General features: G+C 45.1%; 2 protein-coding genes across 5 annotated transcripts; one reads left to right on the forward strand and one right to left on the reverse strand.

Annotated features, from left to right (window-relative positions):
* The first annotated feature begins 418 nt into the window (after window positions 1-418).
* LOC144720877 (transcription termination factor 1-like) lies at window positions 419-8,372 on the forward strand. 3 transcript variants are annotated; one of them, XR_013585814.1, is made up of 10 exons: window positions 419-500; window positions 2,242-3,349; window positions 3,725-3,913; window positions 4,445-4,526; window positions 5,425-5,555; window positions 5,896-6,118; window positions 6,400-6,489; window positions 6,599-6,664; window positions 6,946-7,164; window positions 7,318-7,358. XR_013585814.1 is itself a non-coding variant. In XM_078597986.1 (10 exons), exons 1-10 carry the CDS (start codon window positions 495-497, stop codon window positions 7,443-7,445), a joined length of 2,106 nt encoding a protein of 701 aa, XP_078454112.1. In that variant the 5' UTR covers window positions 419-494; the 3' UTR covers window positions 7,446-8,372. The 3 variants fall into 3 exon arrangements, 2 of the variants coding, with proteins under 2 accessions (XP_078454112.1, XP_078454113.1); XM_078597986.1 differs by having other exon boundaries at window positions 7,082-7,164; window positions 7,318-8,372; XM_078597987.1 differs by lacking the exon at window positions 6,946-7,164 and having other exon boundaries at window positions 7,318-7,460.
* Window positions 7,986-22,217, reverse strand: MED24 (mediator complex subunit 24). 2 transcript variants are annotated; one of them, XM_078597985.1, is made up of 26 exons: window positions 21,937-22,217; window positions 20,522-20,651; window positions 20,286-20,368; window positions 19,827-19,865; window positions 19,399-19,472; window positions 19,039-19,292; window positions 18,599-18,713; window positions 17,913-18,063; window positions 17,553-17,666; window positions 16,872-16,919; window positions 16,673-16,755; window positions 16,465-16,551; window positions 16,223-16,334; window positions 15,853-15,995; window positions 15,602-15,639; window positions 15,251-15,333; window positions 14,960-15,135; window positions 14,738-14,837; window positions 14,162-14,337; window positions 13,460-13,736; window positions 12,733-12,914; window positions 12,038-12,131; window positions 11,694-11,793; window positions 11,491-11,571; window positions 9,419-9,564; window positions 7,986-8,794 (listed from the first exon to the last, which is right to left on the reverse strand). In XM_078597985.1, exons 2-26 carry the CDS (start codon window positions 20,649-20,651, stop codon window positions 8,666-8,668), a joined length of 3,015 nt encoding a protein of 1,004 aa, XP_078454111.1. In that variant the 5' UTR covers window positions 21,937-22,217; the 3' UTR covers window positions 7,986-8,665. The 2 variants fall into 2 exon arrangements, with proteins under 2 accessions (XP_078454111.1, XP_078454110.1); XM_078597984.1 differs by having other exon boundaries at window positions 15,602-15,647; window positions 15,852-15,995; window positions 21,937-22,069.
* Between the last annotated feature and the right edge of the window lie 500 nt (window positions 22,218-22,717).

The following is a 22,717-nucleotide window of genomic DNA, read 5'->3' on the forward strand; positions in this document are numbered from 1 at the left end:
CCCCCCCCCACTGTCCCCCCCCCCCCACTGTCCCCCCCCCCACTGTCCCCCCCCCACTGTCCCCCCCCCCCCCACTGTCCCCCCCCCCAATTGCCCGCCCGGTACCCCCGCTCCTCAATGCGTCCCCCCAACCGTGCCCCTCACTGCCCACGTGCTCGCCGTGCGCGCCACGTGACAACCCGGTTCCCGCCAATCTCACGCTCTCCGATGATTGGCCGCGGGCTTCACTAATAGCGACGAGTGTTACTGGGAGAAAAAGTCATCCGGGCGTCGCTTTTTATTTCCTAGACTGCACCGGCAAGCGCCGAGAGGATCCCGCGATCCGATTCGTCCGTGCGCCTCGGCGAGAGGCGGGGCCCGCTAGGCGCGTGGGCCAATGGTGATCCTCGTTAGAGCGAGCAGCTGCCTATGCGCGCTAGGGAATATAATCGGTGACGGGCAGCACTGGGATCGGACCCGGAAGTCGTCCGCTCTGCCCGGGTAACGGCGCGTGGATGGAGGTAACCACACACGTGGGGTAACCACGTGTAGAGAGAGTAACCACACGTGGGGTAACCACACGTATAGAGGGGGTAACCACACGTGTGGAAACCACACGTGTAGAGGGTAACCGCACACGTAGAGGGGGTAACCACTCGGGGATAACCACGTGTAGAGGGGTAACCACACACGTATAGGGGGGTAACCACACGTGGGGTAACCACGTATAGAGGGGGTAACCACACGTGTAGAGGGGGTAACCACACGTGTAGAGGGGGTAACCACACCTGTAGAGGGTAACCACACGTGGGGTAACCACGCGTCGAGGGGGGTAACCACGTGTAGAGGAGGGCAACCACACTTGGAGTAAACACGTGTAGGAGAGTAAACACGCGTGGATTGGGGTAAACACTGCAATGAAAGCGGATAATCACGCGTTTGAAGATGCTGTCAGCAGAGGGCAGTGCAGGAACAACCAGAGTAGTTTTCTGTACTTCCAGAACTGCCATTTGCACCCAAGTCTGCTCGTTGTCACCAACCCTCACTGTCCAACGTGATGTATTTGTAGTGGGTTAAATTCAGGCGCACACTGGACTTTGGAGACAACACTATTAGCTAACACAACAGGTAACACTTAACATAACGACTTAAGGTGGTAGCCACCTTTCATAACTTAGCTAACCCACGGGGGAACTACATCACTGGACCAGGACAGCCCAACACGCTGCTTGTTCCACTAGCGGAGACCGGAGAGCTTCATCCCAGAGATGACCCAGCAGCAGAACAACACAGACCAGCCCAGCTCTCCGTACACACCCCGCTCATAACCACTCCGGCGTGGCCGGCTCCGCCCCAGGCCTCGCCCCCCCTTCCCGATCCTTCGGGAAGGCCCGAACCCCAACCACGTGACCCCCCCTGGGGCCCCTGGCCCCCCTTTATCCGGTCACGTGTCCTGTTGGGTTCACGCAGAGTACTCTTTGGTTTTTTTGGTAAAATCACGTCGGTTAAAAGAAAACAAATTAAATCACGACGTTTCGGAGGCAACACAAGCTTCTGTCTTCAGGTGAAACCGTCACAGGAAAATTGCAGTATCAAGTACAGCAAAATTGCTGTATCAAGTATAGCAATTTTTCTGTGACGGTTTCACCTGAAGACGGAAGCTTGTGTTGACTCCGAAACGTCGTGATTTAATTTGTTTTCTTTTAACCTACGTGATTTTACCGACAAACCCAAAGAGTATGAATCCTTGCAGTCACGAAAGCTTCAAATCTAGAATTCACGCAGTGTCACGGCCCGACGTGACCCCCGTGACACCTGCCTACAGCCCCCATACCGAGCCAATACAGCAGTGTCGTTCTACTACACTACATGTTTGTCAAATAACCCAGCAGCGAATGGTCAAAGGGGAAGCACAACAGACCTGTCAACCCATACGGTTTACCCGTATTCTTGTACAGGGAAATAGAGTTTTTGGGACCATACGGCGTACTGCCATTTCAATACGGGCAAAATGTTTTTTGTCTTATTTGTATGTGTTTTAGGATAAACTTTTAGATTTGTAAGCGCACAGGGTGACCAATAACATCTGAATTGGTCTATAATAAGGTAGGCATCGATCAGGGGTTGACAGGTATGAGTACTTTGCAGTTGTGTAATTATTGTCTGTGTGAATAAACACGACATTCAATTGTCAGGAAAGCCTTTTGGCGATGTAATTAGATAAAAGCATTTCTTAAAACATTGGACGTTTACGTTTTGCAGATGAAGAAACACAAGAAGAAATGCCAACGGAAAAGAGATGCGCGTGGAAATGAATCGTCATGCCTGGAAGAAGCTCCGAATGACGTGGATTTGGACCAAGTCAAGATTTGTAAAAAGAAAAGATGCGTAAACCACAGAGCGGAATCCAGGAGTGACGATGCCCAAACGAAAACGTCTGATGGTGATTCGCGGTGTGATTCTTCTCGGGTTGCAGGAGACGGCGGCGAGCACCATTGCAAGCACGGTGAGCGGAGAGAAGGCGAATCTCGACGACGAAGTGAGGCGGCAGTTGCACCTCAACGGGGAGAAGACGTGCGTGCCTGTTCCAGAAGCGGTGACGCCGAGTGCAAGGGAGTGAAAAGGAAGAAGAAAATGGAAAACGCTGACGATAATTTGACGCCAACTTGGCAGCAAGAAGAAGGGGCTTTGCAGTCGGACCGTGAAGAGGAAACTGCGAAGAGTGAGAAGAAATCGAGCAGGAAAAGGAAACGAACTGCAGCTGATGGAGGAAGTAATTTAGAAGACATTGAGCCTCCTCCTGTGCAGGAAAGACCTCGCAAAAAGACAAAACGCAGGGAAATGAGCATTGCGGTGCCTGACCGACATGCTTCTTCTGAAGGGACAGTTGTGTCAGAAAGTTGCCCGATGGAATCGCCCGTGAATCCTGAGCCATCCTCAAGCTCCAACAGGAAGAAGAATAAGAAGAAGGCAAAGTCGTACCAATCTGGAAATAACCAGGGTGGTGTAATAGCGCAGAATACTGCGGGCACAAGGAGTAAGAAGCATGGCAAGAAGAAAAAACGGCGTGACCTTGAGGAGGGCTTACCCAGTGAGCCACTTCCCACATTGAGAACCGAGAACTCTGTCACCAACGAACATCGCCAGATAAATGCGTCCCACACTGAAGAGGTTGTTGATGAAGTAGATAAAGAAATGGGGGATGAGGAGGATGAGGAGGAAGAGGAGGAGGTTAGGCATCTCGAGAATTATGATTACCAGGTCAAATTCATGAGTAAATTCATTCCTGGCTTTGCACGTAGATCGCAAATGTATATTGCTCATGCCCTCAAATATGACTATCATCGTTTTAAGGAGTTTGAAAAGGAAGGTCAGTAGTGCAAAACACAAATATTAGTATTTTTCTACTTAATAAGGTGCATGTACATTTCAGACAATTATAATATACAGTATGAAAATGTACTTCTAGGCAGACCGATTTTGCTATGTTCATTCCTTACAAATTCACCACCACCCCTACAACTTGCCCATCTGTCCTGCACTTTAACCCTTAAATTCCCAACCCCCTTCATCCCCTAGGAATATGACTGTATCCTCGTAGGATATCGTCAACATACGACACCCAAACCGATAACTCGTAAACAAGTCTTACAAAAAGTGTGTTTTATTGTGCTGTTTAACTATAGAAAATAACCAGCAATAATGGAACCGTGTGTGTGCGTGTGTTGCTCTTGCTGGCTTGCAGGAATCAAGGTCCGGTTTGGGCGTTTCAGTAAGGCAGAGGTGGAACAGCTGCACATGAATGTTTGCGACTTTATTCGTGACCACGATGCCTTCACGGATCCACAGAAACTATTCCTGCCCTCGAACTTCCCCGCGGAGAAGAAATTAATCTCAAAATACCGATTGCAGAACAACTTCTACAATTACCTGCGTGCGTTACAATGCATTATAAAGCTAATCACTACCCAAGACAGTATCCACTCTTAATTTATGTTGAACTTCTTTCGCACTGTACGTAGCCAACCGTGCAAACCATAGAAGCGGGTGCTAACCATTTCAGGAAGGTCCTACGTTGGGATATTTTGATAAAACCAATAGTGTTTGGCATATGGGAAAAAGCTCAAGGAAACTCTTGTCATATATGATGGTTAATAGAGGGTAGTGCAGAAAAATCTATTCTTGTACAATGCTCGCCCACCTTTACCAATCCGTACTGATCAGTGTGGTAAGTGCGGTCATCTTGACGATGACCCACATTGTGTGGGGCAGCCTTCATCCTTGAATTGACAAAAGGTGCTGTACGTGTACACTGGCACAACACATCACCTACTTCAGTTTTACAGCTATTTAAATATCCACTTTACAGCAGGTGCAACTATAATTAAGATATTTCAAGTACAGCATTGGCTTGTGTTTGCTCAAGTGACATACGAGGTAAGATCGTTCTCTCTTCATTTTGCAGTTCAGGGTATTTCAAGACCAATGAAGCAGATATTCCAACGTGGGATGACTTTATATGAAGGCCAAGACTTGAAATCTGGAAGGTAAGTACGAGAAGTGCTCTTCTTACAAACCACACTCCGTTCCTGGGCCCCGTTTGTAAGTCGGAACACAATGTACTGTATTAGTTAAATGCACGGTCTTATGACATTTGTTACGGTTCAACAAAAAAGGGAAGCATCGTTAAACTCAAATATTGTAAATGTGCATGCAACACTTCAAAAACATACTGTACAGTAACAAAGTAACAGGAATATAATCGTTTTAAATTTTCACTCGCCCTGAATCATGATGCTGGCCTTATTCTCTAAAGGGGGAACAATGAGTCACCACAATTGCATACAATCACGGGGAGACACCAACGACGATCCCCCGTATGACCTGAACAGCAAATGATGTTAAGCGAGCAATGCCTATGAAGGCCAACACGGCACACGAGGGGGTGAGTGGTCAGTACTAAACCTAGCTCTCCAGTTGCGATGTTTACATACCGCACCAGATACTCGTTTGAGGCCGAGTCGACCAGGGGGAGGCCCATGACCGGTTCAGTTAATCGTCACTGGCGTTGGCAGTGAGCGGGAATTGAACTGGGGTCGCCGCTTTCGTAGCACAGCGTGCTAACCGTTGCCCACACTCAATTTCACACACAAACCCACTCCCAGCGCGAGCCCGACTCATTACATCTTGCAGAGGATCGCTCCGCTGAACAAAATACTTCCGCAGTTCAGTTTGCGATTGCGAGTTCGTGTTTTTAAGTCAATATAATATATTTATATATTTCATGGAAGCTGGTTCCTAAGTGCGAGTATATGTAAATTTGGTGTTCGTAAATTGAGGACTGCGTGTCCACATTTTCTTGCTCATGAACTTGTTTGCAAAATAGTTGTTTATTTTTCTTGTGATTAAGTCTATGGCAATGTGCGACACTTGTCTTGGAATAAGGTACTCGGAAGAAGAGTTGAAGCAGCTGACGCAGCTCACCCGGGAGTTGGGTCCACATTGGACTCGCATTTCACAAATCATGCAGCGCGGGCAGAAGAACCTGTCCGTCAAATTCAGTTTGATGAACGATGGTAAGGACTTCTGTTGCCTGCATTGTCTAGTTCATGCACAATTTGGGTGAAGCAAATTGCTAATTGCATTGTATTATAAATATGTACCGCCCTTTTGTCAATACATTGCTGGATGAGGGCACCCAACCACGCCGTATGGGCTGTGGGGGTTACTTGACCATAATTCACGCTTTTCAATGTGGGTGGGTACAGGTGGAGTATAGACGTTGGGAGTATAGTACAGTGGATTTCACGACACTGCCTTCTACTGACATGTTCAGAGATATGGGAAATGTCTCCAATGGTGGTTTGTTGGTCACTAGTTCTTGAAACTTCGATTGTCTTGGTTGTGTGGTTTAAGGTTTGACCAAGGGCGTTTGGAGTGATGGGGAGGTTGAGAGTCTGCTGCAGGCAATGAAGGACTACCTGCAAGCTCAGCAGCAGCACAATGGGGTGGACCAACTCAACACAGATTCCGAACATACGATCCGTATCCTGCAGAGATTTCTCTACTCCGAAATTCCCTGGAAACACATTTCCGCCAGCGTGGACAACAGAAATTCCCACCAGTGCAGGGCAAAATGGTACTTAATATGAAATTCAACTAATCTATTTCCTTATTCTCCAGATTGACAGTTCACCCGTATTTTAAATCAAATGTCAGGGATGAGTCTTGTAATCCAGTGTGCGGCAAGATTCGTATAACCTTATTGCCACAAGTTTAGAGTATATCTTTGTGGAGCATAACTCTTATCTATTGCCATATAGCCGTGTGTGTATAAACTATATACCGGTAGTCTTTGTACATTACATATATTTGTTTAAACTGAACAAACATCTATGAAGCTGAACTATATTTTTTTAGGATGGCAGTTCTTTGCAATCGGTTGGCAAAGATCACACCACTGACGTATGGATGGAAAGGCGATACATCCAGAATACAACTCATTCAGAGGTATTTGTCGATACTGGAGAACTGTAGAAACGAATTGCATGTGGTTTTTTTGTTAATACTAACGTTTGTCCTTGTTAATACTAACGAAATTGTCCTTGTTCACGAGCAGTTTGTACAACTTGGAAGTTGAAGACAGTGCGGATATTGACTGGGATGGAATCAGCCAAAAAATGAAGTGAGTAATGCATAATTCGTCTTGTAATAAGCAATGAAATGATTGAAATGTGATTGAAATATACTCGTGATGTACCTTTGTAAAGCTTTCCGTTTGTTTGGCGAGGACACATTCACACAAAACAAACATCAAGACGAGCTTGTGCAATTATCAAGACTTAATCTCATTCGCTACACAAGCGCACGTTAAAATACTACTGCATAGGTGTTCATGGTTGTGCTGCATTGTTCTGTTTTCATGTTTTACCGCGTATTCGGCATGTCTCACATTTCCCTCCATAGGCTGGGATATTGTTCAGGAACTGAAATGGCAAACATCATGCTGAACCACATGTGGGCTGGAACCCAAATCCTCAGGTGCTGGCCTAGAATCGTGACAATCAATATCTTATGAAGTCGCTTTAAACTTTGTCCATAGGATACCACCATGGTTGCTACAAAGGAAGTTGTACGAACTGAAACTTTCCCACGTTCCCAACTGGAAAAATAAGACCTTTGGAGGTATGTAACGCTTAGGTGCTATTGTGCTATTTGATAAAGCTAATGCAAAAAAAATTCAATCCGTAAAAAAAATCTTGTCAAATGTATACATTTTCAAGAGACCAATAATTGACATGCAAAGTGTGTGCATTTCTCAATGTCCGTGTCCTGCAGAGATAATTGATGTCCTGCACGACATCTATCTGCCTCGGCTTCTGAAGAAACATGACATTGGGCAGTTAAGCGCAGAAGTGGAACCAACAGAGGTTCTCCTCAAACACCTTTTGAATGGCATTGACTAATTGAGGGCCTGGACCCCCTCTACAGATTTGCTTTAAGAGGTCTTGAAGCACAATCAGAATCTTTATCCTGGAGAAATAAGATGAGCTATGAAGCTCTTTGTCACAGATGTGCAGTGATGGACAAGGAGAATCCAGTGAGTTGGAGAATCGTGCTGCCATGGAGGCACTGCGTGCGAGAAACCCACCTGCAGGGCACCAATGTGCCTACAGAATGCTGTACAGCAAGTAGGTTTCTGACCAATATGTAGCATTTGGGTGTGCATCTTCTTAAAGCATGTTTTGTCCTCTAACAGAGTGACAGATATGGGCAATTATCCAAATAAGCTGAAAACGTTGTTCCTGGATAAAGGAAGATGACCATCACTGAGAGGGAGTGTCTGGACTGAGTACACATTCCACTGTTTTAAGACACCTGACTGCACATTGCCGCACAGCAAAGATGCAATGCCAGTCTTGGGATATATACCAGTGATATACGAGTGATACCTTGTACACAAACACCTTAGTATTCGTCACCCTCTGCAATGCATAGCAATTCTGTAGAATGTTAATAGTTTTATTCATTGGAAATTACAGGCCCTTTTCACTATTTAATTATATCATTTGTAAATAATGGCAATGAAAACACGCGCACATTCTGAATACAAATAAACCTAACCTTACAAAAGTTACTTGTTCTTTACATATATACATTACATTTGTAACACGCAATGTCACCAACAATAATAATAAATAGGCATCTGTGGACACAGCATCTATTACATTATTGCCAAGGAGTATTTTTTTTCGCAGCACATTACTCGATACACAAGTGTCATGGTGACCATTAAGAGTAACATGTAATCGCCTTTTCTATGCCTGAAAACATTTTACCAGTGAGCTCAATGTACTTTTGATACAATTGTAAATAAAATAAACATTGCTACACATGTTTTTCGTCGTATACAAAAACTATCGTAAACTCGCTTTTATCCGTGGTAAGTGGAGGAGGAAGAAGTGGTCTGGTAAAAATAGAGGCAATGCAAACCATGTGAATTGCCATGTGTTTGTGGACATGTGGATACTGAGGCACTGACCCTCAACAAGTGAGGAACAGCCAAATGAACCGGCCGGCATAAATATTTTTTTGCAAGCACTTAATCTTCCAATGGACAATCACGAATTAACAATTTTCACACTTGTCACTACCATGATCTGCAAGACAATCCTTGCGCTTGCCGTCACAGGGCTAGCGTCACAGCTGCCACCCCCTTGGCAGCAACTCGTCGGCCCAGTGGCAAGCTGAGGTCCGTGATGGCCAAGATGAGCTTGGGATTGTTCATGCCAGGTAGCTTCATGAGCTCTGAGACCTGTGACAAAAGCAGTGGTAGCATGCGCATTAAACGATGTTTCCAGACAACTCCCAATGCCGTCTGCATAGCCAAGTCCTCGAAAAGGACCTCATCTGGTAATGAGCTCGTCACTGCTTTAATATGAAAGCTGATGTACTTGAATCGTGATGACCAGCATTCTAAAGGACTGAAAAAAGCTCAACTCGATCACTTTAATGCAGGGGTGAGGAACCTAGGGCCTTGCAGCTACATGAGGCCTACCGATTCTAAAATGCCCACGAATGATATCCATCTCTGCAGGTATCTTAGCCATACTAAACGTGTACCTGAACAGAATTTTTTTTAACTTGGAAATATAGTACAATGTTTTGCACAATTCAGTCCTGGAACTGCTTTATATATATATCAATATAAAAAATAACGTTCTATCAATTGAATATTCAATAACGCTATCAATTGAATATATTTTTCATATTCATGGATAATTCCAAGGTGTATGATAATATGAGCCTCGGCTCGTATTTACTATATACAGAGCGCGGTCCGAAAATCATTCCTGCCCTTGATCGCATACTGTATAATTGTACGTACCATCTTACAGAATGACCTAACAACTGTCTTAAATCTGTGTGGGGAACTAACCATGGTGAAAGGCATGAAGTGGAGGATGCTGGTACAACTGCCCTGCTCGCACTGCACACATTCTTCCACGAACCACTGCACAAACTGAGTCTGAGGTCCAGCCACCTTGGATGTGAGGCTCCACGAAAAGAGCAGAAATAGGTTCGCTGTAAAAACGAGACAAAAAAGATTGCTGTGAGAATTATTGTTCGTTTAAGTGGTAATGAATGAAGCACAAGCTGAATGTTGTCCAACATAATGAATGATAACAGATGCAGCCTACACAATGTGCTGGTGCATTGCGCTATTGATTCGGCAACCCAAGTTCGGTTCCTGGGCACGACTCATATCAGTGGCATATGATATCTGAACCAGTCTTCATAATCAACGATTTTTGGGTTTAGATCGCGTTATTTATAAATGTGTCGTAACCCTCCACCACCCGACACGGCCAATCAGTAAAAAATGTGTCACGTTGACAAAAGACAAATAGTTCACTGCTTTAGCCCACCGGTGTGTTGAAGCCACAACATTTACAATTTGAGTACGACGTTTCGCTGGTAATTGCATCCAGCATCATCGGGCAATTCGCCAGAATGGTGAGGCTCTGCTGTCTCCCGTTCTTATATAGAGCAGCAGCAGGGTGACGTCATCATTAACTCATCAGGTGCAAAGATTCAAGGGGGGAGTGATTGTAATTATATACTAGATTAGTAATCAGGCTATTGTTACGATGCGAGTTGTAGATTAGTAATCATTTGGAATGTGCACTAAAGACGAATTACCTAAATTACCTAAATTATCAACAGAAGGTGTATATCGGATTAATTGTGTATGTGGCAGATGCTATATTGGACAGACAGGGCGTAACGTTAGTGTAAGACTAAAAGAACACCAGAGAAATATTAAACTATCACAAACACAACTGTCGGCAGTAGCAGAACATGCATGCCAACAGGGACACTCAATTGATTTTGACAACGTGGAAGTGTTGTGTAAAACTAGTTACTACTGGCAAAGACTAATTAGAGAATCGATTGAAATTGAGAGAAACAGAAATAACTTTAATCGCTCAGACAGCTACAGGCTTAGTGCGGCCTGGAAGCGTATTATTAAATAAGATACATTACAATTCCTTATAAGGGAAACAACCACTAACTGATTACTAATGTAGCATAATCACAATAAAACACATTCCAAATGATTACTAATCTACAACTCGCATCGTAACAATAGCCTGATTACTAATCTAGTATATAATTACAATCACTCCCCCCTTGAATCTTTGCACCTGATGAGTTAATGAGTTAATGATGACGTCACCCTGCTGCTGCTCTATATAAGAACGGGAGACAGCAGAGCCTCACCATTCTGGCGAATTGCCCGATGATGCTGGATGCAATTACCAGCGAAACGTCGTACTCAAATTGTAAATGTTGTGGCTTCAACACACCGGTGGGCTAAAGCAGTGAACTATTTGTCTTTTGTCAACGTGACACATTTTTTACTGATTGGCCGTGTCGGGTGGTGGAGGGTTACGACACATTTATAAATAACGCGATCTAAAGCCAAAAATCGTTGATTATGAATAACATTGGTCGCGAAAGCCTACGTGTTAAACTGAACCAGTCTTGTTTCCCCCAATTCAACCAATGTGAAGGTCAACAAACTCCCATCACTGAGACAGCATGGGGGGGGAGGCCTTCACCCACCAATCGATTGAGAAAAAGGCTTAACATTTGAACTTTTACTGTACACACTGAAACTCAAATCCAGATGGTTGGATGATGTAAGGACTCATTGGAGGTAATTTTTAACTATAAAATCTCACAGAAGGAACTGATGGCATTGGCTGCGATGACATGTTGACCACCACAAAACATGCGTTATAAATAATGGCCGCTCTCTCAAGAATGTCAGCTTATCATATGTGTGGAAGCCATTATGGAATTGAAAATGGTACCATTTGTGGGCCACAGGGTTGTCGGAGTAGCAAATCTTAAATATTTTTGGACTTGAAGCATTACAAAAGGATGCAAGATTAATTTGTCCCATTATTGTTTTACCCTAAGCATCACTTTGGCCTCACTCACCCAGCACACGGTTCAGAGGCTCCTTCATGTTGATGTTGTGGAGCTGAGCAGCTGAGAGAGAACTACTCATGGATCGGTCACCTTTAGGATAGAATGCAGACAAGCACAACTATGAGGATAACCACAAGTCTACTGCAATAAAATATATAATACAGCTGATCTCAATAAGGCAGTGCATAGTAGGGCAGTGCATCGTAGGCCACCTGGGCTGGACAAAATGCTGGGGTCTTCCTCATTCGAGCTCAGCAGCCTCAGGAGTTTGGACGGCTGCGTGTCATCCAACGGGAAGAGGCTGACATAATCCTGTTGAAAATGTCAAAATGCAACTTCATATAAATTATTTAATCCAAAAATACTTATGGCAGTGGCTTTGAACTCTAGGACTCGCAGCCAAACAGTATCAAATTAACAAGTACAATTACACAGATTAAGAAAAACTCAGCCATTTGTGGATTAAAATACCACTCTTTAAGAATCGTTAAGTATACTGTGGAATAATTGAAAAAAAACGTTCGTATAAGACTGCTCATATAGGGCAGTACTTTACCTCGATGTCCTCCCGGGGTCTCTTTCTGTAGCGAGCAGACGTCTGACTGCGGTTGTACACGGAGTATGAGGTTATGGCACACCAGACTGCCAGCCTGCCAAGTCACACAGTAGGCTGTTAGCTGAATGCTCACCGCACTCCCAACCATTAAACCGAACACCAAAACAACGACCACTGGTTAATCAACAGGTAACTACCAAAAATGCAGAAAGAGCAATAAATCAACAAGCTTCATACACTTGAGGAAGTGAAGTATTTGATGGCAAAAAATTACATTTCGAACATGAATGACAATTATATTCTTGGTTCTTTCGGTAAAGTCATGTAGAAGGGAAAAAATAAAATAATAAAAATAAAACATAATATAATAAAATTCTCATGACGTTTCGGCCACAACGCAAGCAGCCGTCCTCAGGTGAAGAAACAGAGCTGTCGGAAAGACAGCGTCTCTTAATGAGACCTGAGGACGGCTGCTTGCGTTGTGGCCGAAACGTCATGAGAATTTTATTATATTATGTTTTATTTTTATTATTTTCCTTCTACGTGACTTTACCGAAAGAACCAAGAATATGAATCCCTGCAGTCACGAAAGCTTGAAATCGAAAAATGAATGACAATTGTTAAGAGGCGGCAACACAAGTGGACAAATGAGTGGTTATGGCATGAGTGTCGTGGACGTCTGCAAGCAGGCAAACCTGGCAAGAGCCCGGCCTGGTGGGTCGGTGAGTAATGGCCACTTGGCGGGGCTGGTGAGCAGGGGTGGCAGGACATGGCCAAGGAGCGAGAGCGTTAGCTGGTGCATGTCCAGTGAGAAGATGCTGTACAGGAGCTCAACCGCTGTCTCCGCACTCTCCTTGCGAGTCTCCTGCAGCAGCTCCTGTGCATTGTGAGAGGCCACGGTGAGCTGTGTGCACCCCAATTAGCAAGCCTTAATATTTTAAAAGAATTATGTAACTGATGCATTTATTACAGCGAAAATACTCAAATGGAAATGGGAAAGCCAAGTGGAAAGAGTAACTGATGACTGTTGGATCATATCCACAACAGACTGGACACTACAATATTGGAAAAGGAACAGGGTGCCAGAAATAGAGATGGAGAGACAACATTGACAAGTATGGGAAACGTTTTGTGAGCCGATACATGCAGATTATACCATTTCTAATACCTTTAAAAAAACACAGGCATCTTTGGATCTACATTGGCAGGCCTTCAGTAACATAGTTTTATTTGCACTGTAGTTTTAATTATATGAATCTGAAATTGTGCGGTGATTACTGTCAACAATGTGATGGACAAAAACATCAATGTAATGTAAATACAACCCCTGACCTTTAGAATGTTTCACATTCTTTAAAGCACAACTGAAACAAGACAAAAGAAAAACACATTCCCAAAAGCGGCGCCCCGTTGGGCTCCCACCTTGACGAGGTTGTTGGTGAACCAGTGCAGGCCGCCCATGTGCAGGCTGGCCTCCAGCGCGTGCAGGGCGCGCGTGTGCAGCAGCCCTCGTGCCATGGAGGCCGAGAACGTGGACGAGAGCAGCTCGCGAACGGGCCGCGCCCCGGGCAGCAGCTCCCGCGTCACCGGTGCCGGAGATCCTTCGTTGGGGGCCCCGCCGGGGAAGCGCACCGTCATGCCGGTTTGCTGCAGCACGTCGGCGCACATCCTCTCCAGGATGGAGCTCATGATGATCACCCTGCGGGCACGAGGAAGGGTGGAGGTGGGGCGGGGGAGCAGCTTTAGATGAAGCTAGGCAGACACGTGAACAATTCCAAATCTTAAAACGACCTAAACAGCTGATGTTAGTGCAATAGTTAAATAGTTAACTACTAAGTGGTAGCGAACAGAGGAAAAACGAAGGAATGACACTCTGGATAATGAGCACAGCACCAGTCAGTTGAAGCACGACAAGATAGGTCAGTGGGGAGTGCAGATAGTACATCTGCCACCATCTCAAGCAGTTAACCTCATAACAGACTTCGTTCCGTCCTGTGACCTCTTGCTAGCGAACGTTTGGCACTTCACGTGGCCGCAGAGTGCACCGAGTTTGGCACAAGATGTCATAGTGATGCCACTGAGTGGCGAGCAGCGTCTAATGTGTTGTAGGTGTGTGCGTCTCACCTCTCCGAATAGAATTGCAGGGTGCTCTCTCCCTGGATGGGCGATACCAGCAGCTGGATGAGCTGCAGTGGCTTCTCCCGCTCCTCCAGCCCCAGGAGTCGGATGTGAGTCACGAGCCACGCCACCGAGCACACGGCCATGCTGCACATTTTACCCTTCAGGTTGTCAGTGATTTTCTGGGGGGTGGGGGAGGCAGAAAAAAAACCCAACTCTTCTAGATCTAGAATATAGAACCATAATTAGCATTTCCAAAGGAATACGACCACAGAAACTGATTTAAAAAGCCACAGGTATAGCTTTAAGCTAAACAAAACAGCAATGTGAACATTTCTTATTTGGTACATTAGTAAAAAAAAACGATCTTGATACAGAATTAGCTGTGGTGCTCAAATAACCTACACACAAATATAACAGGTGATGTTTCAGTTAATGGGCCTTCTTCATGGCAAAATCATTTTTGGTAAACGTTATTATGTTGTAATTACAAACATGCAAACAATTATGCCAATGTGTAAACAGAACTTGACAAATAACGTTTTAACACAAAGCAAAGCAATACCTGGACATTGGCAATACCTGGACATTCTCCATGGTGAGCAGTCCATGCTCCCAGGCATTCAGGACCTCATTCACAACCCCCGGCAGGCTGGCACACACCTCGTGCCACTTCACTTGCCTGCCGAAAGACACAGACTCAGAATAAATAATCAAGTGATATCACCCGACTTAACCTGGAGTCAGGCTGAACACAGGTCAATCAGTCCACGATACAGTCCTGATATAAAGCGCACTACTCACACTAGCTTCATCTCGCCCGAAGAGTTGAGGTGATTGATGAGTGCCTCCACTTTGCTGGGATCAATGCGGAGCCCATGCTCTGGGTTCAGGCTCTTGCCTTCTTCTGGCATGCACAGCTGCATCCACGACTCGAAGAAAGTTAGCTCACCTCCCGCCGATGGGTCTGACGTGATCACCTGGAAAATGACCACATCCGGCACTCAGCATGCACATTCAGTGCCAGACTTCTTGTGCTGCATTGCTATACACAGTGCGAGGTTGTGGTATTCCAGGCTGTATATGTTGGCTTACCTCTGAGCCATAGATCTGAGTAACGTGGCACAGCATCAGGAACGAGATGTCGAAGAGTAACGCTCGGACCTGAGAGGCCTTGGCTTTGAAAGGCACACAACAGCTTACAATTAGCACATTAGTCACGTACGCAACTTAATCTATAACACATAAATAATATGCTTCATTTACTAAAGCACGAGTATAGCGTACATTATCTTCTGGAAGTCAGATATACCGGGAAATTTTCATTAGCAGGTTAGCCTCAGTATCCTTGACTTGGGAGTTTATTTAGCGCATCATTATTCCAGAATATTCTCAGGTGCATACTCCAACACGTATGTTGGTGCATATGATGACATCTCAACTTACTTCCTTCTCCACTCATGTGCTTGGCAAACTCGTTCAGCCTATGCAGCCAAAAGTGCGGAAGAAAACAAAAATACAAATAAGCCATGGTATAAATGTCAAACCAGTCCTTTGGGGATCGTCGTTTAAATTCCGGGTGTAAAGTCAAACATATGAACATAAAACACACCAAACTAGGTGCACGACAGTGAAAAGCCACTAATGAAAAAACTATTTACTAGAGTGAGCCGTTTCTGTGCAGATAAGTGCCATACTTGATAAACTTGCGCGCAAATGACTTGAGCTTGCCAGTGGCAGCAGCTGCGGCCAGCAGCAGGTCTAGGCTCTTGCCTGACAGCATGTGACCCAGCACTCCCAGCAAGCCTTCAGGAGACTTGGAGTGGTCTGCGTCCATGGTCTGTGAAAGAAGGTACGCGACACCTATTTACAAACACGTGTAATTGTGACAAAGCTGTCATGTTGCTGAACCAAGATACAATTTATTCGGAAGAAATGTGGTGGGATAAAATGTGTTACATTAGATGGAATATTTAAAAGCATGACAAAGGTTTATATAAAAGGTGAAATTAAGCAACGCGTAGAATAGTGATGGTCTGTGGCTCCTGGAAAGCTGCTCGTTCTCACTTTAAGGATGTTGGTGACGGTGGGCTCAGCTCGGAGGATGAGTCCTGGGTTTGGCTGCACGTTGGAGTTCTCCGGAGATTTGGACTGAGGTACTTGTTCGCGATCTGTAGTTCTGTACACACAAATGCCACCTATGCTTACACACACGTTACCTTGTATTTTCCCTCTGTAAACAAATATTTTACGATGTAATACATTAAAAAAATATTGCTTCATTTATAAATTGTTTTATATTCATGTACCTGACTCCAATCAATTTCTTCATGTGAATGTCAGAAAGGAGTTCCAGTTTGTTGCACTCTTGCAGTATCAGCTGCAGGCAGTCACAGCTAAAGTACATACAAGGATAATTAAGGCACAAGCAATGGGGACAATTAGAAAATACGATGCAAGTCATTGAATAATTTCTTCATGGTTTTGTTACAATGAGGGATCCCGTGAAGTACATACTTGCATCTGTGGTCTGCTTTGTCCAGCAGTGGGGTTAGTTTCACCAAATGCTCAAAGGCAAGGTTGAGTTCCTCGCAAAAGTCCTGTGGATAAAAGTCAGCATTTTAATATCCGTCACTGCTAGCTTTTCACACACCAGAGGAATTTATAAAGATAAAAATTAATGTAAGGAATGTGGGTTTCACAATCATACGATTACCTTTTCTCCATTATAGCATTTCTTTAATTTAAGCAGCACTTGTGGAATCTGGAAATAAAAATAACACATAATAATTTGACATTAAATCATCAGAGATGGAGTGATGGGATTAACGCATGCACAGGAGTGAGATGGATTGCGGCATCACTGGACCATGAGGAATGGTGATGACATGGGGAGGACTTCATCCAGCGGTGGATAAAACATGGCCGATATCATTATTAAGTAAGTTTTAAATGTGCATGACAAAAACTAATTTGCACACTCCTAAAGGCAGGGATGCACCTAATATCTGCTTTGCCTTAAAATTTGGTCAAATACCGACAATTTTATTTGTATATTCGGAAAAAACGCCGAATATTATTTTTACAGTCACTTGACCACCAAGGCCTGCAGTGTGGGTGGGGTAGGGGAAGGGAGGACAGGAACATGCAAAGGAACAGTAGCTACTATGCAACAACTCCGATCACAGTGAGGGAGAGATAAGAGACATACGTAGAGAAAGGGTGTGAGGGACAAGGAGATACTTAACGAAGAGAGATCAAGACAAAAAAGATAGGGAGAGACACAGGGAAGTTTCAATTGATGGCGAGTTAACCAATGAGGCCTATGTTAACTTGCACATCAGTCTGGATCCAGATTCAAATCCAAATCCAGAAAACGTTTAGTAAACAATGAAACCTTGAGGAAGGTGAATGCCGTCCACTTTAGCTCCTCGATTCCCTCCTGAGCCTCTATGAGCCCCACCATGCAGGCCTTCCACACCTCCAGCAAAAGGTACTGCATGGGTATCCGCTGGCATAGAGCAAAGAGTAAACAGTCAGCAAAGGATAACAGCAGACAAGTCGTGCAGAACTACGCACTGATGAGTCAACAAGCAATGCTTCAATGCTTTGGTGTGGAAAGCAGCTGGTGCAGCATGTTGTAAAACATCAGAAATTCACAACGAATCTCACACCGATTAGCACGGTTAGCTACGTACGGTGCAAAACACGTCCAATTGAAGTCAACTCGAATGTATAATACAGCGTAAATTGATACCTGCATCTTCTTGACAAGCAGTAAGTGCTCCATGAGCGGTTGGCCGTCAGCAGTGAGGTTCATGGTTCCCTCTAGTGTGACCAGAGCGTGGACCGTGGGGTATTCTGTTTTGTAGGAGTGCTCTTCGTGTATGGTCAACAGCGAAGGAATTCTGCAAAAGCAATAAACACAATCAGTCACGAATGCACCCAGGTAAAATGTATCTGAGAATGTAACAACCAGCAAAGGTAATGGTGGTTTTTTTTTAAGAATCACAACTTGTTGTTAATCCACTGCTGTACGAGGGCCTCTCCATGCCATGTCAGCCATGGGGATTGTTTGACCATACTCTAACGCGCTGCTGAGTGCGATTTGGTGAAGGCGGAAAACATGCATGTAGTGCGACAGTGGATTTTGCTGCACTATCCTCAAAAACCTATGTATCATAGCCCTGTAGATCCATGACAACCCAGCATGCATAGTGGTCACCCATCCAAGCACTATCCCGGCTTTCGAAAAATCTGACGAGATCAGACCATTCCAGGTGATATGGTCATAAGTAAGCAACGTCATGTCGGAAACTAATACTGGCAAGATATAATTCTAAAATAAAAATCTGGGTAGTCAGGAACTGAGGCAAGCTATCTTCAGTTGACTTAAATAGTTTAATCCAATATTCAGGATTGTCTGCTACACCCTAGTTTTACCCTTTTATGATGAGGATGCTGTCCTCCAGGTGGGTACGGACTTCATCCTGGATGTTGACGCCAATCAAGCACTCGGGAACCTTCCACGCGGTCTGCTCCACCACCGACCAGATGCCTGCGTGCCAATCACACCAACAATCAAGGGCCTGTACAACCACATTCGCTACATCCACAGGCTATAATAGTGCAACAACACTTTGCATTGGCAACACTGCACAGACAACCTGATAATAACAAGCACACTTCAAAATACAGAATTGGAAAACAAAAATACATTTGTAAAAAACCTTGGCAAACCTATTCATAAAAGGTGCTGGGGATGTAATATATTGAAATTGTCAGCCATTTAAATTCTCAAGTTTCGTTAAACAAATTGTCATTGTGGCTTAAACATGCATCAACGTGCCCACTGATTTGAATATAAGGTGGCGTGCCCATACTCTGCTCCTCGAGACGTGCGATGTGCAGAAGTGCACGGTTCTTTGTGGTGCCCAGCAGCTTCTCCAGTGCCCCGGCGATGGGGCCCAGCATATTGTCGACGCCGGCGCTCGAGACGGCCCCACCGGGATTGGCGGAGTTGGCGGCATTGGCTCTGAGCCTCTCCAAGCAGTGCGACAGACACTGCAGCAGCCACAGTAGGCAGCTGAGCAGGGCACGGCACAGACCCATGCACTCCTCTGCCTTTCCATGACAGCTGTGCATGAAGAGAAGACATCAATGTGAGCTACAGACCTGTCAGTAAACAGGGAATTATAAAAAAAAAAAATTTACATTGTAGGCGATTATTATGGATTACCCACCTCAATTTTGGGCAAATGTTGTTAATGAGATCCAGCAGGGTCTTCATGCAGAGCTCCTTTGAAGTGTCTTCAAACTTAAATAAAAACAAACATTGTTTTATTACCAAATATGCCCCTAAATCAATTAAAACCGAACATATTTCCTGCAACAATAATATTTAAATAACTCTTATAACATTTCAGATCATAAAATAATGTTCTTTTAAAGTGACTACAGTTTCAGGTAATTTTGTTAACCAGATATGAACTCAAAAGAGACAAGGATTAGTCTCATTTGCAAGTGACATGGGTGACACCAAATAAAGTTTTTAAAAGGTCACAATGACATAACATTTGATATTAAGAACAACCAATGTATATTCATGGTCCAAAATATGCTAGTATACGTAGTAGCAAATTATGAATACAAAATTAAACATCAGTTTTACCTTTGTGATGGCAAGAAGAATGCTTGAATATGACACCATCTAGAGGCAATAAAGATTTTAAATTTGACAATTACTATGTGGAATACAATTATTTCAATGTCAGGAAATGTATTACGCAAAATTGCATTCACTGTTGTATATCAATTATTTATGCAGATGGTGCGAGAAATACACAATGAGTGTAAATACAGTAAAACCTTGGATTGCGAGTAACTTGGTCTGCGAGTGTTTTGCAAGACGAGCAACATTTTAAAATAAATATTAATTTGATAAACGAGCGAGGTCTTGCAATACGAGTAGTACGTGTATACGCTTTGTCTGCCGAGCGTCACGTGATCACAACTGATACACGAGTGCTTTGATATACGAGTGCTTTGGATTACAAACACGTTTCTGGAACGAATTATGCTCTCAATCCAAGGTTTTACTGTACATCAATTTGTAGGTTAAGGCAGGTACCTGTGAGTTGATGGCATACTTTAGATATGAGAAAATAAGCGCATTCGGAGCTGGGCCAACCATAGCCTGCTCCAAAAGATGATCTAAGAAAAAAATGTAACAGATTATCCAACTAAATCACCAACATCATGAATTACATTTTTCATGACCATCTCTGGTATTGTCAAATGCATTTAACACTGCATGGTATGCACATGACCCTAAAAGTTATTAACGACCTCTCAAGCAAATCTTACCTGCCAAGCCCTGCACATCCCAGGAAGTGGTCCTGGGAAAGAGCTTCTTGAGGTTGATGGCCCACTGATAGTCAGGCCAGCGTTCCCTCCAGGCCTGGAGGATGGCCTGCCTAAGGCTGACCCCCTTCATCTGGAACACAGATTAAACCTCCGATTAGCACGGTGGGCAACGTGCGGTGCTAAAGAAGTTCAACATACATGCATACAAAGGAATGTCGGCATGTTTTCATTCATACATTTTTCTATTTCAGGTATCCCCTTAAAGAGAGACGATTAAATCGTAATGACTTCTTGCACAGTCCTTTTCTAACCCACAACTGCATGAAGGCATCCCCACACTGTTTGAGTGTGGGGGGATTGTTTGACCATACTTCAGCCCGATGGTCAGTCAGTGTAGGTTCACGAAGGTGGGGTGCAGAATCAGTTCGGATATCACTCGCCACTGATATTAGCTCTGGCCGGAAATCAAATCCAGGTGACCGAGTTCCGAGTACAGTGTGGAAACCAATCTGTCACTGCTCAACCGTTAACTTGGTTACACATGCAAAAGCAAATGGACTCGTATACAGCTGAGGTTTATATTTATAGGTTTTGTATCTCAATGTTTTCAGCTGCGCTTTAATACTGGCAAGTCGTTTAATACGTGGTTTATGGCATACGCTTCAGGTTTAGGCTGTCCTACAAAGTAATGCAACCCCAGTCAAGATACCTGGAAAGTTCACGCTCACACCACAAGTTCCCCCTGGTTATTAATAGCGTGGCTTTAACACATTGACATGGCAACAAAGTCGCTCTCATAACAATGGAATTGGCCACACATTTGAGAGACAACATGATACATTGACACCAGCTGGCAGGGCACTCCAAACAAGTCTCAAAACTCACGATTTTATGGATAAATTCACGGCAGTGTTAACGTTAAAAAACACAACTGTATGTACGTAGTTGGATTTCATTAAGGGCCTTCAAAAGTCCTCACTACAACAATATTTATTTGCAGACCGGTTCACAAATTAGCGGCAAAACTTTGCATCAGAGCGCCTGTTCACATACTTCACCAAAGCCACCTACAATTAAACGTTCCAAGTCCACAAATCTTTCCGAAGTCAAAACACAACATAAGTGTGCGAATCGGACCCCCATTACAATTGTAATATAAATTAAAAAAGGACTTCCACAATTAGGCGCGTTACGGTGCTCATATGTTGCGGACATTCAACAGCGAAGATGGACCGACACCACCAAATCATTTGCAAAAGTGGTTCCTTGTTAACATCGTAGAACCGTGAGGGTTGGCGATGGACTGTCGGGAGCGAGGGCTTCATCCAGGAGTGGACTGATCATGGTTCATGATTCCAATGACGAATTAAACGCAAACTGTGTCTAGAATTGTGCCTGTAAAGTGTAGAACCCACCGATGCCTACGGCTTTCCTAGCCACGCCGCCGGAACCGATGCGCCTATGCCGGCGGGATCGGGGCTGGGGCTGGCCGGCCAGGCCGTGGTCCCGAGGGGGGAGGAGGATTTCTCTTTAAATCACACTCGAAATCATACGAAACAAACACGATACGGTTGTCGGACTACTCGCGCTCGCTTCAACGAGAGAGACGTGCTGACGAGGGCGATAGGCGAGCAAGGCAGCGGGGCTGAGGCGACTGCTCCCCGCACCTCGCACAAGGCCCGCGGAAGATGGCGACAGCGTCCCGGAGCCTTTAAAGGGGCAACGTCCGGCGCAGACTGCTCAGGATACCCCCCCCCACACACACCCCCAGCCCACCCCCACGGCCCCACCACAACCCCCTACACCCCCCTCCACACCTCTACCCCCCAACACACGGCCCCCACACACCCCCCTACACACCTCTAGCCCCCCCACACAACCCCCAAACGCCCAGCCCCCCCACTCCCCCAGCCCCCCCCCCACACCCCCTCGGCCCCCACTCCCCCAGCCCTCCCCCACCATAACCCCCTACACCCCCCCACACCTCTAGCCCCCCACACAACCCCCAAACGCCCAGCCCCCCACACCCCCAGTCCCCCTACACCCCCCGCAAACGCCTAGGCACCCCCAATACAGCCACCCACAACCCCAAAACGGCCAGCCCCCCCCACACCCCCAGTCCCCTACACCCCCAAACGCCCAGTCCCCTCCCACACCCCCCAGCGCCCCCCCCCCCCCAACACTCCTCCTCCCCCC

This window comes from Lampetra planeri, chromosome 10 (genome assembly GCF_965212315.1).
Source record: "Lampetra planeri chromosome 10, kcLamPlan1.2.h2, whole genome shotgun sequence".
Lineage (NCBI taxonomy): Eukaryota > Metazoa > Chordata > Hyperoartia > Petromyzontiformes > Petromyzontidae > Lampetra > Lampetra planeri.